Source organism: Myxine glutinosa, chromosome 1, assembly GCF_964187855.1.
Source record: "Myxine glutinosa chromosome 1, kmMyxGlut1.1, whole genome shotgun sequence".
NCBI lineage: Eukaryota > Metazoa > Chordata > Myxini > Myxiniformes > Myxinidae > Myxine > Myxine glutinosa.
Window position 1 is genome coordinate 100633705 of NC_136261.1, and position 26964 is coordinate 100660668.

The window sequence follows — 26964 nt, forward strand, 5'->3', positions numbered from 1 at the left end:
CGTGCTATGTATCAGTTTTAACCCCATCACTCAATGGTGAAGAATCACTCAAAATTATACTAGCCGGACCCGGATCTTCACCAAAATCTAATCATTTCGTCCATGTCACATACGCTACATCTCCGCCAAATTTTGTTCAAATCCGTCCACAACTTTTTGAGATATCCTCTTCACAAACAAACGGACGGACAGACAGACAGACAGACAGGGGTGAAAACATATCACCTCCATCCACCTTTGGTGGCAGAGGTAATAAAAAGAAAGAAAATGTGAACATTAGACAAAGCAATTTAGCCTGTGTTGCTTCCTTTTTCTTTTTTTTCCAACATGTATGACAGCGATAATGAGTACAACAGAGCACACAGGAAAGAGAGAAACATCCAATAGACGACTTTATGCAGGCAGATTAACATTATGATCTTGGCCACCGAAGGTGATGGAGGTAATGTTTTCATCCATCTGTCCCGTCTGTGAGCAGGATATCTCAAAAAGTAACAAACGAATTCTGACAAAACTTGGTAGAGAAGGTTGGGTGCGTGACTAGGAAGAATTGATTCGATTTTGGTGAAGATCCGGATCCGAATCGAATCTGACACAATCATTATTTATTTTTAAAGTGATTCTTCGCCATTGAGAGAAGGGGCGAAAAACGATATATAGCATGATAGTTCAAAAAGCTTTGGGCAGATTATGACAAAACCTGGTAGATGAGTTGGGTCGGTGACAAGAAGAAGCCGATTCGAGTTTGGTTCAGGTCCGGAAGTCGATGCGGCTTATCAGTGGCATACAAAATGTAAACTGTTCAGCTTGGCGGAAGTATGCATTCTACCGAGTGCCGTTCTATTTTCTTCTGTTTCTGCTTTTTCACACATTAGGGAGAAGTGGAAAGGGTGTCTATGAATGATCTTCCTGCCAGGATGCTATTCATCTTTTTGACAAATATTTGGTTAATGGTTAGACTTTTCCATGCTCACAATGTAGTAGTACGGTGTGTTTTTATGTATTTATTTGACAACCCTGAATAATTCCCATGCAGTAAAAACTACATCAGGAACCTAATATTATGCATAAATGTAGCCTAATGTTACAGAAAGACGTAACATGATGCACACAATTGATTGATAACCCGAAATGAAGTGCTGAAAGTGTACACCGCCATGTTGCAGGCACAAATTCATTCTTCGCAGCATGCTCTCCGACAGATTATGGCATTTATTGGGGAATATTGCTGATTGTATCACTGATTAATGCTTTCAATTCACCAAGAGTGTGTGTATGGTAGTGGACACTACATTCTTCAAATATCCCTACAAAAGGAAATCTGGCAACGTAAGATCTGGGGATTGAGGTGACCATAATACCTTGGACACTACACAGTCACCAAAGAGTAGCCCACGTTTGGTCATGCCGTATTGCGGAGTGTGACTTATGGTCCCATCTTGCTGAAACCATCCTTGGTTGATTTAGTCTTCTTTAAGGTGCCCAAAAAACTCATGGATTATGTTGATATAACGTTCTGAGTTTACCGTTTCTGAATCCTGAGAAGAAAATTGGGCCAATAATCATTTGCCGACTTACAGCACCCCAAGCACCAATTTTCGCAGAATGGTCTTTCTTGCATTGTATAGGGTTGTTCACTTTGCCGTAAACGAGTGTTTTGTGAATTTTCATGCCCAGAAAGATGAGACCTTCATGTGTAAAATCAATACAACATCCAAAACAGTCTTGTTCTCTTGCCATCTTCTGGAGTCACTCACAGGAGGCTGCACGATTCTCTTTATCTGGCTCCAGTAACTGATGCACTGCATGAATTTTGTAGGGACAACGTTTTTTTTAGTCTTGACCACCTTCCTTGCACTGGAACGTCTCTGAAACGTCTCTGATTTCTTCAGGCTTCCTTCCATTCTTTCCTGCACTTCATCCACTTTTTCTGGTGTAACAAAACTTGGCTGGTGCATGTGCTTTTCAGCTTTTCAACTATCACACAGCCTGTTTCCCTGAACTGCTTCACCAGTTTCCACTGATTTTGAAGGTTTTGTACCACAACCAAAGAGACTTTTAAATGCAATTTCACATTTTCTAAAGGATGCACTCTTGATGTAATATTCGACGAGAAGCACGCGCTCTTCCACAGTGAGCGCCATGGCGTGGCTGAGTGAAAACCGTTAGACGTCATGTCATGCCAGGTCACGTGATACCTGATAACCCTCAGGATTATTTTGCGTCTTTCTGTAACATTAGACTACATTTACACAAAATATTAATTTCCTAACGGATATAGTTTTTAGTGTGTGGTAATTATTTAGAGTTCTCAAATACAATTACAAATCACCCTGTAGTAGTAGTAGTAGTAGTCGTCATAGTCGTTGTCGTAGTAGTCGTAGTAGTAATAGTAGTCTTAGTTGTAATTGATTGATTTACTTGTGTTTAATTTTTTTGCAGGCAGAGTAACAATTATTTGTGTGCTTTGACAGTGGCTCACTGGTTATATCTGTCTCTTTGCGGACTCAGGAATTGGTGAATGGAGGAGCATTGGTTAGTCTGTGCAATTGCTATAATGAGACTCCATTGGACAAGGCCAAGCTGCATTTGCAGCGTCTGCTGAAAGGTAAAAAGCAGGACATCAACATAGATAAATGCACAGATTTTTCCAATTTCATAGAACTTCCTTCTATCTCCTTGGTTTACAGTTGCTTCTTCTTTTTCCTCTTTATTTTGATTATGGTTTCCCAATTTTTTTCCAATTTCACTCTGGGTCCCCTCCCAGTCCCACCTCCTTTCACTCCGTCCACCGCCACCCCAACAATAAAAAACATAAACGACAGTGTCCAAATACAACAAATGCATTGTATATTTGGTGCATCAAATAGCAATTATAGTGGCCCATCACATCATAACAGGCAATTCACACCAGTATTTTTTGATGTTCCATGCTCTGCTGAAGCAGTTTGTTTATTGGTAAGGGTTATACTAGGTGGTTTGCCATTGCCTACCCAGTGTTTTTTGTCTGTACTCTATCTACTATAAATGGATGAGGTGTGTGTGTGTGTGTGTGTGTGTGTGTGTGTGTGTGTGTGTGTGTGTGTGTGTGTGTGTGTGTGTGTGTGTGTGTGTGTGTGTGTGTGTCACATACTATTTGACGTCTATTAATTACATACTATTCAAATGTACCTTTTAACCATTTAGACTGCTGAGACCCCTTAGACCTTGGAAGACCCTTTAACACTTGAGACCCAAAAGTCCCAGATGACCCAAAAGTCTCCGAGGACCCAAAAGACCCTGAGAACCCAAAAGTCCTTAATGACCCAAAAGGACCCAAAAAGTTATTAATGACCCAAAAGTCCCCGAGGACCGAAAAGTCCTTAATGACCCAAAAGTCTCCAAGGACCCAAAAAGTCTTTGAACCGAAAGTCCCCGAGGACCCAAAATATCCCCCTGAGTCTGGCAGGCAGGTATGCTACAAGGCCATGAAGATATTGGAAATTTGGTACAATGGACCAACGGGCCCCCTAGTCCTTTTAAATGCTGACCATTAAGCATTGAAGCAGCACGCACCATTTTGTTTTTTATAAAGTCTTTGGTCGGCCGGAATTTGAACCACTAACTTCTCAGACTCAGAGGATGCTCTAACCATTACGCCCCCAAGTAACACCGGTATAATGAGCAGCAAAATAATTGAAAAATACCCAAAAAGATTCATCAGGCGAGCATGGAGAAGTGTCACCAGGGCAGTAAGGTGAACTTCAACAATTCAAAGGAACATTCTCCTCCCAGACTTCAGCCAAAACAAGGTTGTGTGCTGCAAGTGAGATGCCTCTTCCATTCCAGTTGGAAGGGAGAAAGTTAAACAATTTTGTTTCTTCCAGCCATTTCAGAAAGTCACCTCTCGTACATCGAGCAAGAAAATGGGATCATGTGTGACCCATACAAATATGCTCTATACATGTTTGCTATCACAGTACCTGTCATATTTTGCTTTGATCTTGATGATGGTTCCCAAATTTGATTGCGGATCAGAAAAGGTACTCGTACATAAATGCGCTACAATGTGTGTCTATCTCATGCTCTGAATTGAGGGCCTTAATAATATGTAGCATTGGTATTGATATGCTGTTTTCTTTTATTTAAGGCGTACTTCTTTATAAATGGTCCTGGAGTGCAAGGACATTCAATGTTCTAGAAACGAGATCGTCCAAGACACACGCGTTTTATTATTATTATTTTTTATTTCATGATTTTTTTACCAATACTCCAAGACATGGCTTTGCAGTTGAGAGAATAGTTTGATGGATTCTCAGTGGAAAGAGTTTGGTGGCAGATGGTCGTGTCGCCTAGAAGTGATGCTGTACCTGTGGGCCAAACTCGTTAAATGGCTTTCAGTACAATATGCATATAATATGATACTCTTGATGCTTCATTGATTTTACAGTGTATTTTTACCGTTTTTAATCTGTAAAAGTTTAAGGCTGAGAATACTTGTTTAATTCAGAGTTAAGTTATAGTTCATAGAAGATTTGAGGCAGGGAGGATCCACTGTGGGATTGCAAGTGGAAAGCCCAATAACGGAATGATCATGTCCTGTTCATTTGGATGCCACCGGCGTATTCTGAGGTGTTGATCGGAAAGCAAATTCATGTTTCATATGAATGAGGTTCAAGCCAAGGTTTTAGCAGTGACTGAATGATTGACTCGCCAAGGACATTAGGTACCGGGGAGACAGGTATATCAGTCGAAAGTTAGAACAAACTCGTCGGTTGAGGATAAAATGCAGTGCTTCAGAGTGCTGGGAGATGGAGTAGGGGAGCGCACTGCTGATGGGTTGGAACATTCACGGGTCCGCAGTTAAGAAAATAGGTTGCTGGGTTCTCAGTGGTAATAATTTGTTGTTGTGGCCTGGTAGGAAGCAGAGCACTCAGCTAGCTGGAGTTGGAACATGAGAAGAAAATTGGCGAAGTAATAGTCACGGTTGGATACCCACAAAGCTCCAAGGTGAGAAACTCAGAGGCTCGCTGAGCTCGATACAAACAGGGTTGTGGAGGATCATGTTGCGGTATTTGATATTATGTGAGTGTGAATAACTATCACAAATCCAACTCACCTGGGGATGCTCATCGCTGGCCCCATTGAACCCATGTGCTCCTTCGTTGGAAGGCAAGCTTTGACAGTATTGTAGGGATTGATCTCCTGACAAATGTTAATTACAGGTGACGACATATTGTCTTTCTACACCTTTTGAACCAATGACATTTGTTTTTATGTAATTCCCAAAAGGAGGATTTATGTCGTCACTGGTTTAAACTCTCATTTAAGTCCCACGGGGATGTTATGGGACATTTGTGTAAGGAACATGGCTATAATGATTTCTAAAGCTTCAACTTAAATATAATTACGATAGTCTTTCGGCTTATGTGACAGTACTTATTTTGTCTTGTTTTTGTTTTACTTTAAAAAAAAGTTTTTAATGCAAAATGCTTTCTTGTATATCATAATACATTGGATTATTTACAGAAAGAGCAAGTACCATGGGACAAGATCTGGCACAAATCCCATACCGTGAATCGTCCTGGAAGGGAACGATGCGAACCCGGCCACGTAAGGATAATGATTTGCTGTTTGCTGATATTTCAAACCTTGGGTCTCTTGTTTATTTTCATTATTATAGTTTACACTGTCTTTTTAACATCACACTATCCTAACACATTCTATTCAAAATATCTTTGTTTATTCCCTCACCTCGATTAAGTGTTCTGTAGTTGTATCACTCCTTTTCCAAATGCTTCCTTTTTTGTCTAGCTTGATTTTCCCATAATGTGCTCCTGCCATTAATTAATTATTGACCAATCTCAATTATTCATGATACAGTTTTTGCCCTAACACCAAAACTTTTTTTTTTAAATCCATCTCAAACTCACCCACCGATTCCTCAGGCAACGGAACCCTGAATAAACAGTCTGGATTTGATGTAACCCAGTTGGTCAACCCCAAACTCGCCAATAGAAACCACTCTGGACAGGTAAGTTTCGGCGATCGACTATTTATTGCTGTGGTTGCTAACCTTTCGGGTTGAGTTGATGTGGTTGTCCAGATGGCAGAGTAATGCTGTACATTCCTACACCATGTTGTGCCGTGCAGTTGTTAAAAGCCATGTGGCAAGGAACTGAAGTGGCTGTTAAAATTCTTCATGTCCGGGATTTCAGCAGCCGAAAGAAAAGGGACTTCCTGGAGGAGCACCCACGTCTACGGTAACATCCAATGGCACTATCACCAGAAGTACTATCATGAGAAGCTTGCTCCACAAGCAGCATTTATAACCTGTATTAATAATCCAATCTGTTACGGACATGGTACTTGGTTATGGACTTGCTACTTCGTGGTGACCTTTGCAGGAATCTTACACTTTGTCAGCCATTCATTCTTAACCCATAAAGTGTGTCAGGCCACGATTGTGGCCGAGACCTCGATTAAGTGTTCAAATGCAAATGAGTTTAAACTGATGTCAACCCAAAGAACGCATCATGGCCTTTCTTACAATACACAACATGCATTTTAATGCCATTTTCCCTGCTAGAGCGGGGGGTAGCCTTGCGGTCCCCATGACAATCTTCTCCATTTTGCCCTATTTTCTGCATCTCCCCTTGTTAACCCCCTTGCCCGCATTTCTTCTTCCACCATCTTTAGCCAAGTCTTTCTCGGTCTTCCCCGTCCTCTACTTCCTTCTACATTAATTTCCATCACTCTTCTCAACCAGTCACTTTCATCCTTCCTCAAAAATGACCAAACCATCTCAACCTGTTCCTCTTCACAGCATCAATCACAGGCAATATTCCCATCATCTTTCGCAATTCATCATTTGTCTTCCTCTCTCTCAACGATACTCCGCACATCCATCGAACCATTCGCATTTCCACCCTTTCCAGCCTTCGTTGCTGCTCTATCTTCATTACCCATGTCTCGCTCCCATAAATCATAACACTTCTCACACATGCAGCATACACCTTTCCCTTCAGCTTCAGCGACACTCTCCTCCTCATCAGCACGCCACTCAGTTCCCGAAACTTCTTCCATGCACATCTCACTCGAGCAACCGTTGCCGAGTCTGATCCACCTTCTCCATTCAGCATGTCTCCGAGGTAGCAAAATGTTTTCACACCTTCCAGCTTCACGCCATCTCCAAGATCCAACTCAACATTTCCTCCATCTGCAGCTCCCTCTGTGCACACCTTACATTTGAATGTAGCTGCCACACTGGTAAATGACCCTTTCAGACCACTACATTTTTGATGAGCCCACTCAGCGCACATTGTACATTGAATGGAGTTCACTCCGACACCCTTCCTGCACACAGCACACGGCCACTTCCCAGTTGTTTCCACCTCACCCCATGCTTTACCACTTGCCATCACCTTTGTCTTTCCGATATTCACCTTCAGACCTTTTGTCTCCATACATTCCTTCCACTTGTTCATCTTTTCCTTCAGTCCATCCATACTTTCCGCAATCAACACCAGATCATCTGCATACAACAACTCCCACGGTAAACCCTCCTTTACGTTCTGAGCCAGCACCTCCATCACAGCTACAAATAGTAGTGGACTTAGTACCGACCCCTGATGCACTCCCACCTTCACCTCAAACTCACCACTGTTCCCGTCCTTCGTCCTTACAGCTGTGCGCGCTCTTTTGTACATTGCCATCACTACTCTGATCAACCATTCCTCCACTCCTAACTTCCTCAATGCCCATGTCAATACTTTGTGTGGAACCCTATCGAATGCTTTCTCCAGATCAACAAACCCAAAAAACAACTTCTTCCTCTTCTCCATGTACTTCTCCTGCAACTGCCTCACAATGAAAAGCGCATCTGTCGTTCCTCTTCCTGGCATAAATCCAAACTGCATTTCGTCGATCTTCACTTTCTTCCTTATCCTCCTCTCCAACACCCTTTCCAATACCTTCATTCCATGCTCCAATAACTTTATCGCTCGGTACGAGCCACACTCCAGAGGGTCACCTTTCCCCATGTATAGAGGGACGAGGGTACTCAGTTCCCAGTCCACTGGAATGCGGCCTTCTTTCACCACCAGATTACAGATCTCTGTCATTCTCTTCACACCCCAACTTCCTGCTGCCTTCAACATATCTCCCACAACTCCCGTCGGCCCTCCAGCTTTTCCACTCTTCATTGCTTTTATCGCTTCCTCAACTTCCTTCTCAGTTATCGTCTCTGCCGGTCCTAAAACTGGGTTACTCTCTATGTTGCCATCCCATTCATTCTCTGTATTCAACAGCATTTCCATATATCTTTTCCATCTTCCTTTAATTCCATCTGGGTCGACAACGATTTGTCCCACTTCATCCTTCAAGCAACTCACCCCCATCACATCACACCTCTCTTTCGCTATGTGCTTTGCAATCCTGAATACTGCTTTCTGACCCTCTTCCGAATCCTTTCTTACAATGTACTCGTATAATACCTGGGTAACTTATGAAAGCTTGCTTCTAATTGGTGGAAAAAAGCCGATAACAAAAAAGCATTTCTGGCCTACCAACCAGTAAATCTAGCATTTTATGGGTTAAGAATGAAATGAATGAATGATCGTTTTAAGGCCATTTTCCCCGCTAGAGCGGGGGTTAGCCTTGCGGGCCACATGACAATCATGGTTCCCTGTTTGAGGCAATGTTTTTATGGCCGGATGCCCTTCCTGACGCCAACCCTTGGTCACGCTCTTACGAGGCGCAGTGATACGGTGTACCCATTCTAAATCGGGGTACACACCGTGATCATTCATCCCAGCAAGCTGGTACTCAATTTGCCGACCTCGGAAGGATGGCAGGCTGAGTCAACCCCCCTGGCGTTAATTCAGCGATCGACCGAGATTCGAACCCAGGATCCTAGGATCCTAAGCCGGCACCCTAACCGCTAAGCCAACACCAGGCTTAGCAGAAGGGAATTTCGCCAAGATTATGGAGAACTATATCTCATTGTTCTGTTCCTCTTCTCTCCCTTTAATCCACATAATAGATCTACCTACATTTATGGGTTAACTGTAATTTGTACACAAATCACATGAGAATTAGAGGTAAGGACAAGCCCAACTAGAACGACACTCGGTAGCAAGCATACCTCCGCCAGGCTGAACAGTTTGTTTTGTATCCCACTGATAGGCTGGATCTGGATTCGGACCTGAACCAAAATCTAATCGGCTTGTTCTTGTCACACACCCAACTCATCCACCAAGTTTCGTCATAACTCGTCCATAACTTTTTAAAAAATATCATGTTATATATCACTTTTCCCGCCGATCTCTCAATGGTGAAGAATCGCTTAAAAATTAAATAATGATCGTATCTGAATCCATATTCAGATCTTCACCAAAATCGAATCGATTCTTCCTTGTCACACACACAACCTGTCCACCAAGTTTCATCCAAATCCGTTCATAACTTTTTGAGATATCGTGCTACATATCGTTTTTGTCCCTATCACTCAATGGTGAAGAAACACTTTAAAAATTCTAGTAGCCGAATCCAGATCTTCACCAAAATATATTCATTTCGTCCTTGGCACATACGCTACATCTCTGCCAAATTTCGTTCAAATCCGTCCACAACTGTTTGAGATATCTTGTTCACAGACAAACAAACAAACACACAAACAGGGGTGAAAACATAACCTCCATACACCTTCGGTGGCGAAGGTAAAAAGTTACGGAAGTTGGATCATATGATTATGATGACTCCTGATGATGCAAGTGATGAGTTGAATTCACGTAAGTTTTTCTTTCATGTTGCTTCTCCCTATTCACCATTGCCTGTGTTACCTTAAGAGGCGCTAATCATATAATGGCAGACAAGTTCATTTGCTTTTTCTTCTTCTTTTGCAATATTCCTTCAGTCCATGCATTGGGCTGGCAGGATGGTCTAATGGTATGCACACTCGCACCTAAGCTGTCTTGCCTGGGTTTTAATCTCGACCCAGCTGTAAACTGTCATCCCGATGTTTCACTGGCAGGGTGATTCATCAATGTGTGTGCCATCCCTAGGATGGACGTTAAATGGGTGTCCCATCTGCCAGCATTTGTTGGTGGACGTTAAAGATCCCACGGTGTTCTTCTCGAAGAATAGGCGAGCTATTGCAGGCACCATGGACAAATTCCAAATTCCTGCCCTAACCAGCAGAGGGAATTGCATCAGCGGCGCAGCCGTGCCCTCAGCCACCCGTCGGAAGCAAAGTTATGCTATCCCGCAGCCTTGTGCTGCATATGTTCGAAGAAGTGCATGCATTATTTATTTATTTATTGTTGTTGTATTTTTAATCTGACAAATGTTGATCTGGAAGTTGAGCTTTTAATATTCATGACATGCTAGATTAACAATGTGGAATAATGAATTGTAAAATGTTTTATTTCTTTTGTTTGTTTGCATCTACTCAATTTGTGTATTGTTATCCAAACATGTTGTTGTCTACTTCCAATCCCTGGCATATGTCATCTAAGGAAGTATAACTTTGTACCTCAACCTATACCTTATTAGCATTTTGATGAGATGCCACAGCAGAAATCGTATCATTTAAATCCAAATGATATTAAAATTGAGGGTTTTTTTTTTTAGACGTGAATCCAAAAGGAAATTATAACAGCACTCGTAGAGTGCAGTGATGCCTCGCGTATTCAATCTGATCAAAAGCACCATCGTTAACTGAACACACTACTGTTATGGCCCACTGCTATTATGGCCCAACTACCATATCATCCATGCACCCTATTGTTATCGTTCATTGGCATGGGATGAACATCATAAATTTTATTCTTCATTTACATCGAGTCATTGATCAGATATCTGAAGTTTCAGATTTTTCAGATCTGAAACTTAAAATTCAACCTATTATGGCAAGACCTAAATTCAACCTATTATGGCTGGAATACCACTTCACCAATGATGTCATCGTTATCACCCCATATACCCAGTGGGGGAGTCGATGACATATCCCAAGTTTAATTTTTTTTTCGTTGTGATTTTGGAGAAAATGATGTCCATTTTTTTTTCTTTAATCCAATATGGCTGCCATACCAAGTGACCTATGGTGTCAGAGTTAGCAATAAAATATTCTCCATGGGTTGTCCCTCCTATGTTTAAAGGTTCGCATCGATCGGACAAGCGGTTGCGGAGAAACCATTTTTAAAGTGAAATTATATAGATGCAAATCCTTCGGGGTGAGACTAATTACATTGGGAATGAGTACGCCTGGTTCAAAAATCTTTACAGATGTAAAAATGAACAATAGATGTCACTGCCAGAAATCGTTTTCTTATTAAGAAAATATTTTCTTAAAATAAGAAAAGTTTTCATGTAATAAGAAAACCATGAGGAAAACTTTTCTCATGGTTTTCTTGTTTAAAAAAAAAACTTATTTCAATAAAATGTTTTGTTGCTATGAAGAAAATTATTTTTGGCAGTGTACAATTTGTTCACAGTACAATTTGTGATGGGCTCTGAAATGCTATGAATATGCAGTGTCACCCACATCTTTGTAACTAGGTTTTTTAAATCCCTTTTATTGCTGACGTTTAATTCGCCATGTTTCATTCACAATTTTTTTTTTTTAATCCACCAAGTCCTGTCTTTTACACTTCATATCCAGCTCCTTTGTGGCATCTGTCATGTTGTTCAGCACAAGATACACAGTTTCATCACACTCCAATGATGTGGCTGTAAAGTCCTGCAGTCATTTTATGGATATGATCGTTACTACTGTAGGAATTATTCTCCTTTTTGTATTCAAAAAGTTTTCACAACTTTACAACTTCATTAACAATTGTATCAAACGCAAGCTTTCTTCCCCAAAAGGATGATCATGGATTTTCCCAGTGAGCAAAGTGCCTGTTGCTCTGGCCTTGCAATCCACCCTCGCTCTCTTATTTTCCTTCCCCCTTTTTTTTTCTTGTCAGAATCTTCTCTCATCCTAATGTGCTGCCAGTTCTCGCAGCCTGTGTTATGATGCCTTTACCTGGGCACCCTGTGATCCTGTCCCACTGGATGAAATATGGCTCCTTGTACAATGTGCTACATGAAGGAACAGGTGGAGTGTTTGGGTTTTGGGAGTACATTTATTGTTTTTTGTCTTTTGTTTCTAGCGAGTAATTTTTAGAAATCAGTTGATTAAATATATGAACAGGATCATAAATTATTAATTGACATATGTGGGAAAATTACACGCCCAGACCAGGAACCGAACCTAGGTCCTCTGGTGAACCGTACCCATGCTCTATCTCTGAGCCGAATTTCCGTTAGTGCTGCTATGGTTGACGAGTGCCCCGGAAGCATTGACGGAAAGAGAGTGGCAATCATATGTGTGGGGAAAATTGCACGCTTTGTCAGGGTCGCCGAGATAACTCAGATGGCAGAGCACTGGTATGGTTTTCCTGAGGACCTGGATTCGATACCTGGTCTGGGCATGTACTTTTCCCACATATAATCAATTAATTAATTAATGTTTTGATTTCATCATTGCCTTGTTTTTTGCAACTTTATGATCTGTAATACCTACAAGTTCTGAAATGATTGTCATGCAGATCTGGTCGTTGACCAAGCCCAAGCGGTGAGATTTGGGGTGGATGTGGCAAGGGGAATGGCTTTTCTGCACACCCTTGAACCTCCAATCCCTCGTCTGTGCCTAAACAGCCACAGTGTCATGGTGGGCAAGTGCAGCATATAAATGGATTATTCATATCTTGTATACAAAACTCAAAACCAGAAGGAAAACAAAGTATTTATGAATTCCCAAGAATGACATTCAAATTAGCTAACAACTTGAATTCTCGAGCAATATCATGTTGTAACAAATGTGCAAACTTATTATGTAGAGCAGTACCTTGTATGTGTTTATTTATGTATTGTGTAGAATAGTAAGTACTCTGCACATGCAAAGCAAAAATCGGGGTTAAGCAATTCGTTCACTTTGTCTGTCCGTCCGTCCACAAATGTCAGTTTATGATCGAGGAACTACTTGATTTCAATTGAATGTTATATTTTGAATACTAGCAATGGTACCCACCCTACAGGCGGGGCTTCAATTGGGAAGCCCAAATGAAAAGGCAAAATATCAGAAATTGAAGGCTTTTTTTATTTTAAACGATTCATATAAACATCCGTTGAATCATATCACACGCAAATCATCAAAATCTAAACAGTAGGCCTAATTGTAGAATTTCAATAAAAGCCACATCACTGTTCATATCGGTAAATATTATTCCATCGTGTTTCAAATCATGATCGATACACTATGATCGTGATGATCGTGATATGATCATGATTGTGAATCGTGATCGATAATCGTGTATCGTGATCGATAATCGTGTTCACAATTGCTTTGTCGTATGTACTCCCGATACGTGTACCAAATTCCCGATACGTGTAACTGTACCAAATCAACAGTTAAAAGGATTTTGAGCCGATAGGTGTTACGGCCTTGGCAAGATCGATGGAGACAGCGATCTGTTAGCGTATACACCGCCCAAATAGCTATGTGGAATGCTCATGTAGAGATTAAACGGCGTTTGAACTTTGGCCGAGGTCATTATTTACTTTTAATGATGTTTATATACGAATGATGTTTATATTGGTTTTGGGTCGTCCTTTCCGCATATCTCGTGGGATTGTAAGTTGGAGAGACGGCCGTGATGGCGGCGAGGGGGCTGGAATTCTCCCAAGCAGGGATTCAACCTGTGTCCTTACAAAAGGTCTTTGTCCGAGGTCACCGAGTTCGATTGGTGCAGCTGAGCAGTGATCGGTGCAGCCGTTTGTGTGGCACCCGGGAAAACAACATCGTCACAATGAGGACAATAAACGTTATGCGAACGCGAATGTTATGCGGGAGTCCAAACCTGAGAATGCTGGAGACTAAAGCTGAAATTGGGAAAACTAAATAGCCTATTTTACTCCTGGAGATCCCAGGATTATCCACCCAAAATATATTTGCGATCGGTTCAGCAGTTTTTACGGTACCTTCGAACAGACAGACAGACAGACAGACGGACTGATATTTGGTGAATTACAGTAAAATGAATTGGAAAACAAACCTGTAGTTTAGTAGTACAGTAGTAGTTTGGCTCTGCATTTGTCCCGATCATGTGTGCACAGAGGGGTGAGATAATTATTTATACTCTGTCTACATGTCTGTCGGTCAAACAAAATTGAAAATCATTCCAAACATGAAACTTACTGTTTTTAGGACGTTATAAAGGACACAAACAATAACTAACTAATGTGTAACGTGTTTGATAATGTGGTGTAAAAGACGCTTCAACAACGGCGATACACTTCCTAAAAAACATCTTTTTTTCTGCAATCTTTCGAAGTCTTTATTTTTATTTAATTGAATGATATACAGTACTTGTTTACATAGGTTTAGTCATTTTTTGAGAACGTTTATTTATATGAATAGGCCTTTAGGCAGATTATTTATTTTGGTGGACTGGCAGACTACGTTTTCTTTTCTCTTGACATGAATTTACTTTTGTTGATGAAAAATTGATATTTAAATAAATAAATATAAAAGTAATACCGAAATGTTTGGCTGATCTGAGTTCGTAATAAAGATCTCTATCACCTGCTGTACCTGACATCCAGCAGACACCTGGTAGGCATGACTATGTATGAGCCAATCAAAAATGTCATGCTACGGAATTATGCTTCTTTTCTATTTTCTCTTTAGCATATAGTATGTAAGTTGGTATACTAATAGGCAGAATTTAGTGTCGGTCCAAATCTACTGTGCAATTTCAGAGGAAATTTCAGTCAACTATGTGGTGTAGACTGGCCATGGTCAGACGTTTATGGCGTATGAGGAGCCAAACGATCGTAAACTTTTCCCATCTTGTGGTATGTAATACTGTTGAGATTTATTATTCTTATCTTGCATGTTGGCAGATTGATGAGGACCTGTCTGCTCGAATCAGTATGGCTGATGTCAAGTTTTCATTTCAAAATCCAGGGAAAATGTACAGCCCAGCGTGGATGGCACCAGAGGGTAAAGCACCATTTTATCAGTCTTGACATATTCTTTCCTGTCACTATTACCCTATTCGCCTCTTGCTTTCAGGCCTTCATGGCCTTTGTGTCTTGTCTCACTGTTCACTCTTGCAATAGTTTTAAACAACAGAATCTAAGGTGTACAGATACGATTGTGCCAGGAGCACAACTTGAAAGGCTGTTATGGGTTTTCTCCAGATACAAACATTCTCCAGCATCTAAAAATGCTCCTATATGCAAACGGCATTATTATTTGATCATTTATTTATTCGTCGAAGTTTTTAAAACACCGCTGATCATGTTAAATAGCGAGGAATGCATGCAGGTTGCAAAATACACGATGACATTTTACCGATTGAATAACAGACCGGTGTGAAAACCTAACCTCCGTCCACCTTCAGTGCACAGGTAATTACTATAGCTGTAAACTGTTAAATTAAGAGCTCATTTTGATCACTCATCCTACTTGAGTTATTTAGCTGTTTGCAGAATGCAACCACAATCCCCTTCATCGATTATACAGACTCGGCATTTAATATGGAATTTTTTTTTCCTTCTTGACTTGGGTTTAATTTCTGAACTCGGTATATCAATCTGGTGAGTTTCTTTTACGCTTCGGTGATTTCTTTGTTAAAAGAAACATGTCACTGATTGTCTGTCGCAGCAAGAAGTCAATAACAGGATTATATCACAGGTGGCGTGACAAAATGTATGGACAGGTACATTTGACGATTGGCTTCACAATCAGGTATATAAGGGTTGTTGCGTTCTGTATTTGTGGAAAACAACTGCTGCACGTCTACAAAAGTTATTGCCGCTTCCCCTGGAGATGGTCCGTCAACTCGACAATGCTGTTTGTCATTTAGTGGTGGCTTTACGAAATTCCGGCATGAAACAGCGTGCTATTGCTTGGCATTATGGCATCACTCAAGGTCAGGTGTCAAAGATCCTGAAATGAAATGCTCAGAGGGGTGTCCCTTCTCCAATACCGAGGCCAGGACGACCCTGCAGAACCACAAGGAGGGATGATCGCCAGCTGCACCGGTTAGTCCGCAATGGCCGTACCAAGTCAGCTAATCGGCTTAGGGCTGAGTGGCAGCAACTGACAAATGTGCCTGCATCCAGAAGGCTAGTCGACCAACGACTGGTTAAAGCAGGCTATCGTGCCAGGCGTCCCCTGAGAAAGCCACGTCTGACCAGACAACACCGCCAGCGCCGATTGCAGTGGGCCAGAGAGCACCGTCAATGGCAGCCAGGACACGGGAATCACGTGATCTTCAGTGACGAGTCTAGATTTCTGGTCTATCGTCAAGATGGCCACATCCGAGTGCGCAGACAAGTGCATGAAGCCTACAACGAAGATTGTATAGTGCCAAGAGTCCAAGCTGGAGGTGGTGGGGTGACCGTTTGGGCTGCTTTTCATGCAGGGGGCAAAACTGACCTGGTTGTTCTGAATGGAAACCTGAACCAGCTCAAGCACAGGGCCATTCTGGAAGAAACATTGCTTCCATTTGTTTGTGCAGCCTTTCGAGGAAACTTTGTCTTCCAAGATGACAATGCACGGCCTCATCATGCTCGCGTGATCCAACACTTTCTTGCTGACCGTGGTGTAGAGCATATGGAGTGGCCTGCCATGTCCCCGGATATGAATCCGATAGAGAACTTGTGGACAGAATTAACGCGTCAAATCGACAACTTGGACCAGCAGCCTGCCTCTGTGCATGAATTGCAGCAGGGTATTGTAACTGCATGGCAAGCGATTCCTGTCCAAACCTTGGCAAATCTCGTGAACAGCATGCCTCAACGTGTACGTGCTCTCCTGAATGCTCGTGGGGGTTACACGAAGTACTGAACTGTAATTTTACTGTCCGTAATCCCAGTCGTAATTTAACTTTTGTTTTTGTTAAAAAAAAATTTGGCTAATGTGCAAAATAAAGAGATACTTCTGGAAAACGCACAGAAGTTTAACACAGTACTGTCCATGAATTGAGTTTGATATCAGTTTACATCACTTTCAAGGATCAATTTATTTGCTTCGAAATGTCAAATGTGGTTTTTGTTTCTTTTAAAGGTCACATTAACAAAATCTAGAATAATTTCAACATAATTCCAATGAACTTTTGGTTCTCAGTCATCTTGAAAAGTAAGTTCACCCCCACAAAAAAATATTCCATATTAAATGCCAAGTCTGTATAAAGTTATAAATCAAATCACCCCTGTCTGTCTCATTGTTTGTCTGTGAACACGATATCTCAAAAAGATGTGGACGGATTCGGACAAAACTTGGTGGACAGGTTGAGTGTGTGACAAGGATAAAATTATTATATTTTTGTGAAGATCTGGTTCCGGATACGAGAATCTTTAGTGATTCATCACCATTGAGAGTGCCGAAACGACATATACAGTCACGTGAAAAAGTAAGTACACCCCATGTAAAGTTTTGACTTTTTCAACATATTTCAACATACAGCTATTTGATCTTCATTTCAACAATATTGACAGATAAAGGTGATATAATATAACAAATATCATGGAACATTTAAATTTTGTAGTCCATTGTATAATTTAAATAAACATAAATGCAAATTTCGCATGTGGAAAAAGTAAGTACACCCCGACATTTATCACTACTTCAAATACCTAAAATTAGAATCACGTGCACCAGCTCAGGTGCAAATGATTAGAACATCGTTGGAGAGGATCTTGGAGGAACCTGTCTTATTTAAACCTCAGACATTTAGTTTGGTTTGCTCTTTGTTGTTGAAGTGTGCGGCGTCACCATGCCTAGATCAAAAGAGCTCTCTGAGGCCTTCAGAAAGAAGGTTATAGATGCCTACGAGTCTGGGAAGGGATTTTAAAAGATCTCCAAACAATTAGAAATCAATCATTCGACTGTCCGGAAGATCATTTACAAGTGGAGAAGATTTCAAATAACTGTCAACTTGTTCAGAACCCCAGAATGTCATCACGTGACCTACAGGTAGCTCTTGCCACTGTTGATGTCAAAGTGCACGAGTCTACCATTAGAAAGAGGCTGCACAAATTTGATCTACATGGGAGGTGTGCCAGGAGGAAACCTTTGCTGTCCAGAAAGAACATCAGGGCAAGACTAATGTTTGCCAATGAACACTGAGGCAAAGACCAGCACTTCTGGAACAATGTGCTCTGGACAGATGAGTCAAAGGTAGAGCTATTTGGCCACAGTACCAGAAGACATGTTTGGTGAAAACCAAAGACAGCATTTGACCACCAGCACCTGATACCAACTGTAAAGCATGGTGGTGGAAATATTATGGTTTGGGGCAGCTTTGCTGCATCAGGGCCTGGGCAGCTCACAATCATAGAATCCACTATGAATTCTTCATTGTAGCAGAGGGTGCTTGAGGATAATGTGAGGCCATCTGTCGGAAAGTTGAAGCTCAACCGAAGGTGGACCTTGCAACATGACAATGACCCTAAACATACCAGTAAATCCACCAAGGAATGGCTGAAAAGAAAGAAATGGAGGGTTCTGGAATGGTGAAGTCAAAGCCCGGATCTAAATCCCATCGAGATGTTGTGGGGGGATTTGAAACGAGCTGTGCATGCAAGAAACCCCTCAAACATCACACAGCTGAAAGAATTCTGCATGGAGGAGTGGGCAAAAAATTCTACCAGTCGATGTCAGAGACTGGTAGACAGTTATAAGAAACGCCTACTTGAGGTTGTTTCTGCCAAAGGGGGTAATACCACCTATTAGAGCCAAGGGTGTACTTACTTTTTCCACATGTGAAATTTGCATTTATGTTTATTTAAATTATACAATGGACTACAAAATGTAAGTGTTTCATGATATTTATTATATTATATCACCTTTATCTATCAATATTGTTGAAATGAAGATCAAATAGCTGTATTTTGAAATATGTTGAAAAAGTCAAAACTTTACATGGGGTGTACTTACTTTTTCACGTGACTGTAGCACAATATCTCAAAGTTATGGAAAGATTGGTATGAAACTTGTTGGATGAATGGGTAGGTGACAATAACAGACTGATCAGATTTTGCTTAAGGTCCGGATGCAGATGTGTCTGTTTCGTGCTTTCTCCTAGAGGAGTGTCATTGGTTACTCATTCTATTCACGGATGTTTGCAATCTGTTGTCTTCACTTGCCTTCAACATTCCTCTTCAAAATGCGCAGTACCAGCTGTTTCTCCTTCGTCCACACTCACATGGCAATTACATTCACTTTTTAGTGGTGGTTTGTGTTTTTGGTTTGCAGTTTGCACATATTATTTATGTCTGCTTCTCTATTTATATAGTCTATTCATTTTAGGTCTTCTGAAGTAATTTTTTAAAGAATTACATTTCACAATTTTTTTCTCAGTTATGTCGATTCATTCCTGCTTTGTGATTTGTATGATGATGCCTTTAAACCTATTCACGATTCAAAAATATTTAATACCATTTAATTAGGTTTACTCTCCATGAAATGGAGAGTAACCTCTTATTATTCCCAAAGTTTTTCTTATTATTTTTCTGCCCTATTTTGCACCTCCGAAAACTTAATGTAAAATTAATGTTCTCAGCAACCGTTTGTCGGATTGACAGGAAATTTTCATCAAATGATCAGCTCGGCTCATATAATTTTTTTATGCTAATTATGACATCATAGGTAACGTGGTATGGCACGCCATCTTGTAAAACACCTTCAACTTTTCCCCTCTATATCTCCGTAACGGCTGAATGGAAACATTTGAGTAATGGCTCATTCTTAAGAACTCTGCAATGGGAACAAAAAACATGTTTATTGAGTATATTAAAAATGCTAACGTTAAGAGGTTAGAATTCGTCAAACACAATTTTTCTCCCCCGAAAATGATATTTTTTCCCAGATGCTTCGTTTAAAAAAACTCAGAATGCTAAAAATTTCGAAGTCATACGTCACATGGTTCAGCCGCCATATTGTTTTGAGTGAAAAGTCTGAAAAAACACTAAAATCCCATTTTCTCCAAAACGCCTGAGCAGATCGAGCCGAAATTTGGCATGCGTAATCGCGTACCCATGATGAACAAAAAAGTCCCGGAGCACGACGTCATCCGTCACATGGTTTCAGAGTTATGACATTTTAAAGCATAAACTAGAAATGGTATCTCCTCCATAATTTGAGAAGATATCAAGTGGAAACTTTACACAAATGTTCCTCATGGGGGGATGTTTCAATGTTACTTGAGACGTTTTGATAAGTCACATGGTTTGGCCGCAATAAATAATGGAAGGAAAATCCTAAAAAGCTTCTAACTCTTGAACCACTGCATTGATCGACTTGAATTTTTAATGCAATGTAGCTCTCATCAAGCGGAACAAGTTTGTGAAATTTCAATATGATTGGTTGTATGGTCTGGAAGCTATAAGTCTTTATTGTTGAAAGAAGAAGAAACGCACCATTTTGTCCTACGAGGCCATGTCACTCAGTGTAATTGCCATTTTAAGTTTTAATTTCCTTTAAAAACCATTTTCTCTGCAATAATTGGACCGATTGAGATCAAATTTTTACCATAGGAGGAACTCGGTCTGTAGAATATTTTAATGCTAATTATGACGTCACAGGTCACGTGGTTTGGCCGCCATATTGTTTAGAGTGAAAAACACTAAAATCCAATTTCCTCCAAAACGCCTGAACAGATCGAGGCCAAACTTTGCAGGCAAAATCGCATACCCATGACGAACAAAACAGTCAGCGAGCATGACGTCATGCGAGTTATGACGTTTTAAAGCATGAACCTATAAAACCTAGCTCCTCCCTCATTTGTGATCCAATCGAGGGGAAACTTCACAGATCTGTTCAGCATGTCAGTCTACTAAAATGTCTTTTTGGAATTTGCAATAGGTCACGTGGTTTGGCATATATCCTTAATTAAACGAAAATATTAAAAACATTTATATCTCTTGAATCGTTTCATTCATCGACGTGAAACTTCATACTATAGTAGAAGTCATGAGGGTAACAAGTGTGCACAATCTCAAGATGAAGGGACGCACGGTCTAGAAGCTAGAAGTTGTTATTGCGTGAAGAAGAAGAACCGCAACACTTTTTCTTCCCAGGCCATGTGACATAACCACCTCACGAGCTCAGGGTAGTTCGGAATTAAATTCTGTCTTCAGATTTGGCAGTCGCGAGAGGGTGTTAACATTCAAATGCAACAAATCTGGGCAAATTCTGATGAATTTTCGTAAAACTACGCTATATTGTCATTTACATTGGAAAATAACATTGTAAAACTCTCCGCCGCCGAGGCTTAATTCTATCTCTGATGTTCAGTCTTCACTTTTAGAGAGAAAGAGAGGTATCTGCAAGCAATGGTAACCTTTATTTGGTGGAAATCCGATGAAAAATGACGAAGTTATTCGAAATCTAACATTTTAAATTCATCACATTTTCAAAGTGAATTCTTCCTCAGGTAAAATATCCATGCGTGCAGGCAGACCTTATCATTATGGCGTCAATTTTGCTCCGATTTCAAATCGGATTTCGATTGTAGTCTTGCCTCGGATGAGTTAACAAAATACCACTACAAATTTGGTGACAATCATGAAAAATTTGCCCAAGTAAGTTCGATCGACGAGAACCTTCGTTCTGACGCTGACATACGGTTCCACGGATGACGTCATACCCACGGCACAGGGTTCTTCCACGGGTGGTTTATGATTCGACTGTGCACAAACTGGTTTTAAACCGTATCCCGATTCTGTCTCCACTTTTGATGGCAAAGTGGAGGACGTGCTTGGAATGATGCATTTGGTTGTGAAATTCGGCAAATTTGAACTACGTATTTTAAAAATCACCGTAACTCGTTACCATAGCAACGGCAATCCCGCTCTGGCGCGAACTTACACAAACGTCTCTTGTGTGTGTGTGTGGAATGTGGAGTGTGTGTGTGTGTGTGTGTGTGTGTGTGTGTGTGTGTGTGTGTGTGTGTGTGTGTGTGTGTGTGTGTGTAAATATGGAGTGTGTGTGTGTGTGTGTGTGTGGAATGTGGAGTGTGTGTGTGTGTGTGTGTGTGTGTAAATATGGAGTGCGTGTGTGTGTGTGTGTGGAATGAATGTGTGTGTGTGTGTGTGTGTGTGTATTGTGGTATTTTGTGTGTATGGTGAGTGTGTGTGGGGGGATGTGGCCGCATGTGTGTATGTGTGGGGGGGGGGGGGGGCGTGGATGTGTGTGTGTGTGTGGGGGGGGTTGGGGGGTGTGTGTGTGGGGGGGGGGGTATATGTGTGTGTGTTGGGGGTGGGGGATGTGTATGTGTGTGTGAGAGGGGATGTGTGTGTGTGTGTGTGTGTGGGGTGCGTGGGGGTGTGTGTGTATCGGGGTTGTGTCGAAGGGGGGTTGTATCGAAGGGGGGTTGTATCGAAGGGGGGTTGTATCAAAGCATGTCCAATGAAAGTGGGGTTGTATGTAATCGGGAAGGCGGAGTAAACCGGTCATCACTGCCAGCAGTTATAAAGTGGCAGTTCTAGTTTTTTAAAATCTCGTATTGATTATAATTTCTATATTTGGTTGTTACCACTCTTTGGAGTTTGGTTGTAGCTGTAACCACTACCACTTAGCCTCTCTTTGTCTGTCATTAACTCTGCAGCCCTTCAGAAGAAGCCAGAGGATATAAACCGCCGATCGGCTGATATGTGGAGCTTTGCCGTTCTCTTGTGGGAGCTGGTCACACGGGAGGTCCCTTTTGCAGATCTCTCCAACATGGAGATTGGAATGAAGGTAAGTTATTCCTCTTTGTGAGGTGGCTCATTTTCACTTTACTTTTCTCTACAAGAGTGAGGCTCACGTAAGAGCATGATTGAATTGACGGTGGGGAAGTGGGCCAATATTTGGGCACAACCACAAAGAGAATGATCAAACAAGAAAGGAAGAGAAAGATGAGGGGAGGAAATACTCAAATCAGCAAGTAAGAGGGTTTGGTTACAAAGTTTAAGGGGAGTAATAAATATCAAGTTTCAGGATGGAGGATGACAGGAAGTTGTGGTGCACTGCCTGCTTTGAAGCCCTGTCGGGAATAGTGGGAAAGCATGGCCTCTGGAAGTTGGTTCCATAGATGGGAGAAGTGTGGAACAAAAGGAGTAAAGGTGTGCAGCCAGCCTAGTTTGTGGAAGTTTAACCAGACGGAGGTTACTGGAAGAACGCGTGCATCCTGAAGTTGCTGGGGAGGGTCAGAGTACTGAGAGAGAAAAGGGAGAAATATCGGAGAATAAACCACCTTTAGAGGCCATTTTTCCCCGCAAAGCGGGGGTTGGCCTTTTTCGGGAACCGTGGTTGTTGTTGTTTTTGTTGGTCCCCTTTTTGAAGCAATGTTTTACGGCCGGATGCCCTTCCTGCCGCAAGCCCTGTTTGTTGCCTTTTACGACAAACAGGGAATTACCAGTGAACTGGTACTCAATTTGCCGACCTCGGAAGGATGACAGGCTGAGTCAACCCCCCTGGCGTTAATTCAGTGATCGACCGGGATTCGAACCCAGGATCCTAGGATCCTAAGCTGGCACCCTAGCCGCTAAGCCAACACCAGGCTAGAAATATCGGAGAATATGCAGTAAAAATCATGGAGAACACTAACCTCCCTGCAATACGAAAGCAACATACCTTTTGCTTTGGCATCATCGTGGGAGATTCCAATAATGTCGAGAGCTTTACATTCCACAGAATCCATCAGACAGATGTGATGCTGGGGTGCCAGCCCATAGGGGAGAGTAGTGCTCTATTGAACTATGGACAAAGACCAAACACTTGTAGCGAGCCTTATGGAATGAACTAAAGTTGCCCGCACTCAGGGGTAGCTTTCCATGGCGAAAAAAGCAAGTTGTGCAGCCACAACAACCTCTCCACAGGTTTCAGTGTACCAGGGCCTAGAAAATGGACCGGTTAGCCACAGGGTTGGGATAAACTGAATGGCATGACAGAAAGTAGGCTTTTGTGAAAGTATTCCTCGGCAGAATCAATATCAGGAGCTGTGGAGATAGTAGCCTAATGCATTTGTGAGAGGGCAGATTGCAATCCCTGCTACTTGGCCTGTCAGAAAAGCCATATTATGTGAGGTTAAGATTACTCCATTGTAATAGCCAAATATATTTGGGCTTTGACAGGAAAGTTGTCGAACAGCCAAAGGGGCAGAAGAGATTGGATGCAAAGTTAGTCATTACGATGTCCAGAAGGGAGGATGTACCAGTTGCAGAAATCCAGGTTGTGAAGTCTACAGATTACATCAGACCCACAAAGTCACAGAAGGCCTTTGCTGCAATTCCATGGCTGGTTGTTGCAGAGCACACACCCAGCCAGCTCGCATAGTGGCAGTTGAAATTGCTGCAGATGAGGAACAGTGTGTTGGGATGGATGGTTATGAGGCCAAGGAAGCTGCTGGAGGTGCACCCGGGGGAAATGCTGGAGGTGTGGCCGGGGGAACTGCTTGAGGTGCACCCGGGGGAACTGCTGGATGTGCGGCCGAGGGAGCTGCTGGATGTGCGGCCGGGGGGAGCTGCTGGAGGTGCGGCCGGGGGAGCTGCTGGAGGTGCGGCCGGGGGAGCTGCTGGAGGTGCGGCCAGGGGAGGTGCGGCCGGGGGAGCTGCTGGAGGTGTGGCCGGGGGAGGCGCGGTCGGGGGAGATGCTGGAGGCGTGGCCGGGGGAGCTGCTGGAGGCGTGGCCAGAGAAGCTGCTGGAGGCACGGCCAGGGTAGCTGCTGGAGGCAGGGAGGCCATTCGGCCCATTAAGACTATGCAATCATGCCTTGTCTTAGTACTCACCCATCCCCACTACTTCCAGATACGTATCCAACACTTTTAAAACAATCCACTGATGCTACGACTACGACTCTGGCAGTGGAGAACATTTCCATGCTTTCACTAAGTGAAAGAAAAACCATGCCTTTATGTGAAAGAAAGATCATTCTAACTCTCCTTTTCTTTACTGTTAAACTGTGTCCATTCTGCTGAAAAGTTATTGTGCACCAATTTGGCGATACCCTTCATTATATTAAACATCTTCATCAAATCCATTCAAAATAGTCTCCTTTCGAATGTAAAAAGTCCTGTCCCTTTCAGTGTTTTCATAGCTTAGTCTAGGTAGACCTGGGATCAATCAAGTTGCTCTACTGTGTACCCTCTCCATGGTAACTATGTCCTTACTCAAATGTGGTGACCAAAATTGTACACAATAGTCAAGATGAGGTCTCACTAAATTCCAGTACAGATTTAGAATAGGTACACCGTATCCCTGTGTGTCGTAAGAGGCGACTAAAAGGGTTGGCGTCAGGAAGGGCATCCGGCCATAAAAAAAAAACATTGCCTCAAAAAGAGAACCATGACAATTACGACTACATATGGGCAGGGTACAGCCCGAAGTACCCCATGGGGGACCCCACTCCCTCTCGTCAAAACTCAAGGTGGGGAACCCGATCAAATCAAGGGTGGAAATCATTCCATTTATGACGACGAAACGTCTGATGCCCGACGTGGAGATCGGTTTCTGAGATTTGGGACATGGAATGTAGGGACAATGACAGGGAGATCAGGAGAAGTGGTGGAAGTATTGGTCAGAAGAAGAGTGGACATATGTTGTGTGCAGGAGACGAGATGGAAGGGAAGTCGTGTGAGAATGGTGAAGGGTAGGCAGGGACAGAAATACAAGTTTGTGTGGCAAGGGTGCCCAGAGGGCGTGAATGGTGTTGGTGTCCTGTTTTCTGAGGAGTTTGTAGACAGTGTGGTGAGTGTGACGAGAGTGAGTGAAAGGTTGATGATGGTGAAAATGATGATTGGAAAGCTCTTGGTGAGCAATATGCTCCGCAGGTTGGTCGGAGCGATGAAGAGAAGGACAAGTTCTGGTGTGCTATACAGAAGCTGATGGAAAACGTGAAAGATGAGGAAGTTGTTGTGGTAGGAGGAGACCTAAATGGACATGTGGGAAGGAGTATGGACGGTTTTGAGAGAGTTCATGGGGGTTACGGATATGGTGTGAGAAATGGAGAAGGTGAAAGGATTTTGGAGTTTGCTGATGGAGCTGATTTGTTGATTTGTAATACTCAGTTCCAGAAAGAGGATAATAAGCTTGTTACATACACGTCAGGTGGGTTGACGACAACCGTTGACTACCTGCTGGTGCGTAGGCGAGATAGGGGGCACCTCCGGGACACAAAGGTGATACCGGGGGAGGAGGCTGTTTCACAGCACCACTTGGTTGTCTGCGACATAAGGGTGAAAGGTGCGAGGAGAGCTCGGCGGGTGAAGTACCAACCGAGAATGAAGGTGTGGAGGCTGAAAGAGGTGACAGTGAGGGAGGCATTAAAAGAGAGGCTGAGTATGGTGGAGGATGATGTGGTTGAGCTTGAAAGTGGTTGGATGTCAATGAAAGATAGTCTGTTGGGAGCCGTTGGTGAGATATGTGGATGGACAAAAGGACCACCGAGGCACTCAGAAACATGGTGGTGGGATGATGAAGTTGGAAAGAAGATTGACGAGAAGAGGAAGAAGTTCAAGGAGTGGCAGAAGGTGAAGGGTATGGGGGCAGAAAAGGCGGAGCATGAAAGTTATAAGGCAGCCAAGAAGGCTGCAAAGAAAGAGGTAGCAAAGGCACAGGAGGCATGTAGGAAAATGCTCGGAGAACGCTTGGATTCGGAAGAGGGTCAGAGAGCGGTATTCAGGATTGCAAAGCAGATAGCGAAAGAGAGGTGTGATGTGATGGGGGTGAGTTGCTTGAAGGATGAAGTGGGACAAATCGTGTGGACCCAGATGGAATTAAAGGAAGATGGAAAAGATATATGGAAATACTGTTGAATGCAGAGAATGAATGGGATGGCAACATAGAGAGTAACCCAGTTTTAGGACCGGCAGAGAAGATAACCGAGAAGGAAGTTGAGGAAGCGATAAAAGCAATGAAGAGTAGAAAAGCGGGAGGGCCGACGGGAGTTG

The 26964-nt window shown here is 42.4% G+C and overlaps 1 protein-coding gene across 3 annotated transcripts in view; it reads left to right on the plus strand.

The window, feature by feature from the left end:
• ILK (integrin linked kinase) overlaps positions 1 to 26964 on the plus strand; it is a 53133-nt gene that overhangs the window by 21255 nt on the left and 4914 nt on the right. For all 3 annotated transcript variants that reach the window (XM_068115806.2, XM_068115799.2, XM_068115815.2), the window contains exons 5-12: positions 2512 to 2608; positions 5509 to 5592; positions 5928 to 6013; positions 6133 to 6242; positions 11949 to 12079; positions 12573 to 12694; positions 14929 to 15028; positions 22644 to 22774. In XM_068115806.2, the coding sequence (XP_067971907.1) occupies positions 2512 to 2608; positions 5509 to 5592; positions 5928 to 6013; positions 6133 to 6242; positions 11949 to 12079; positions 12573 to 12694; positions 14929 to 15028; positions 22644 to 22774 (861 nt within the window). The remainder of the gene's footprint in view (positions 1 to 2511; positions 2609 to 5508; positions 5593 to 5927; positions 6014 to 6132; positions 6243 to 11948; positions 12080 to 12572; positions 12695 to 14928; positions 15029 to 22643; positions 22775 to 26964) is intronic.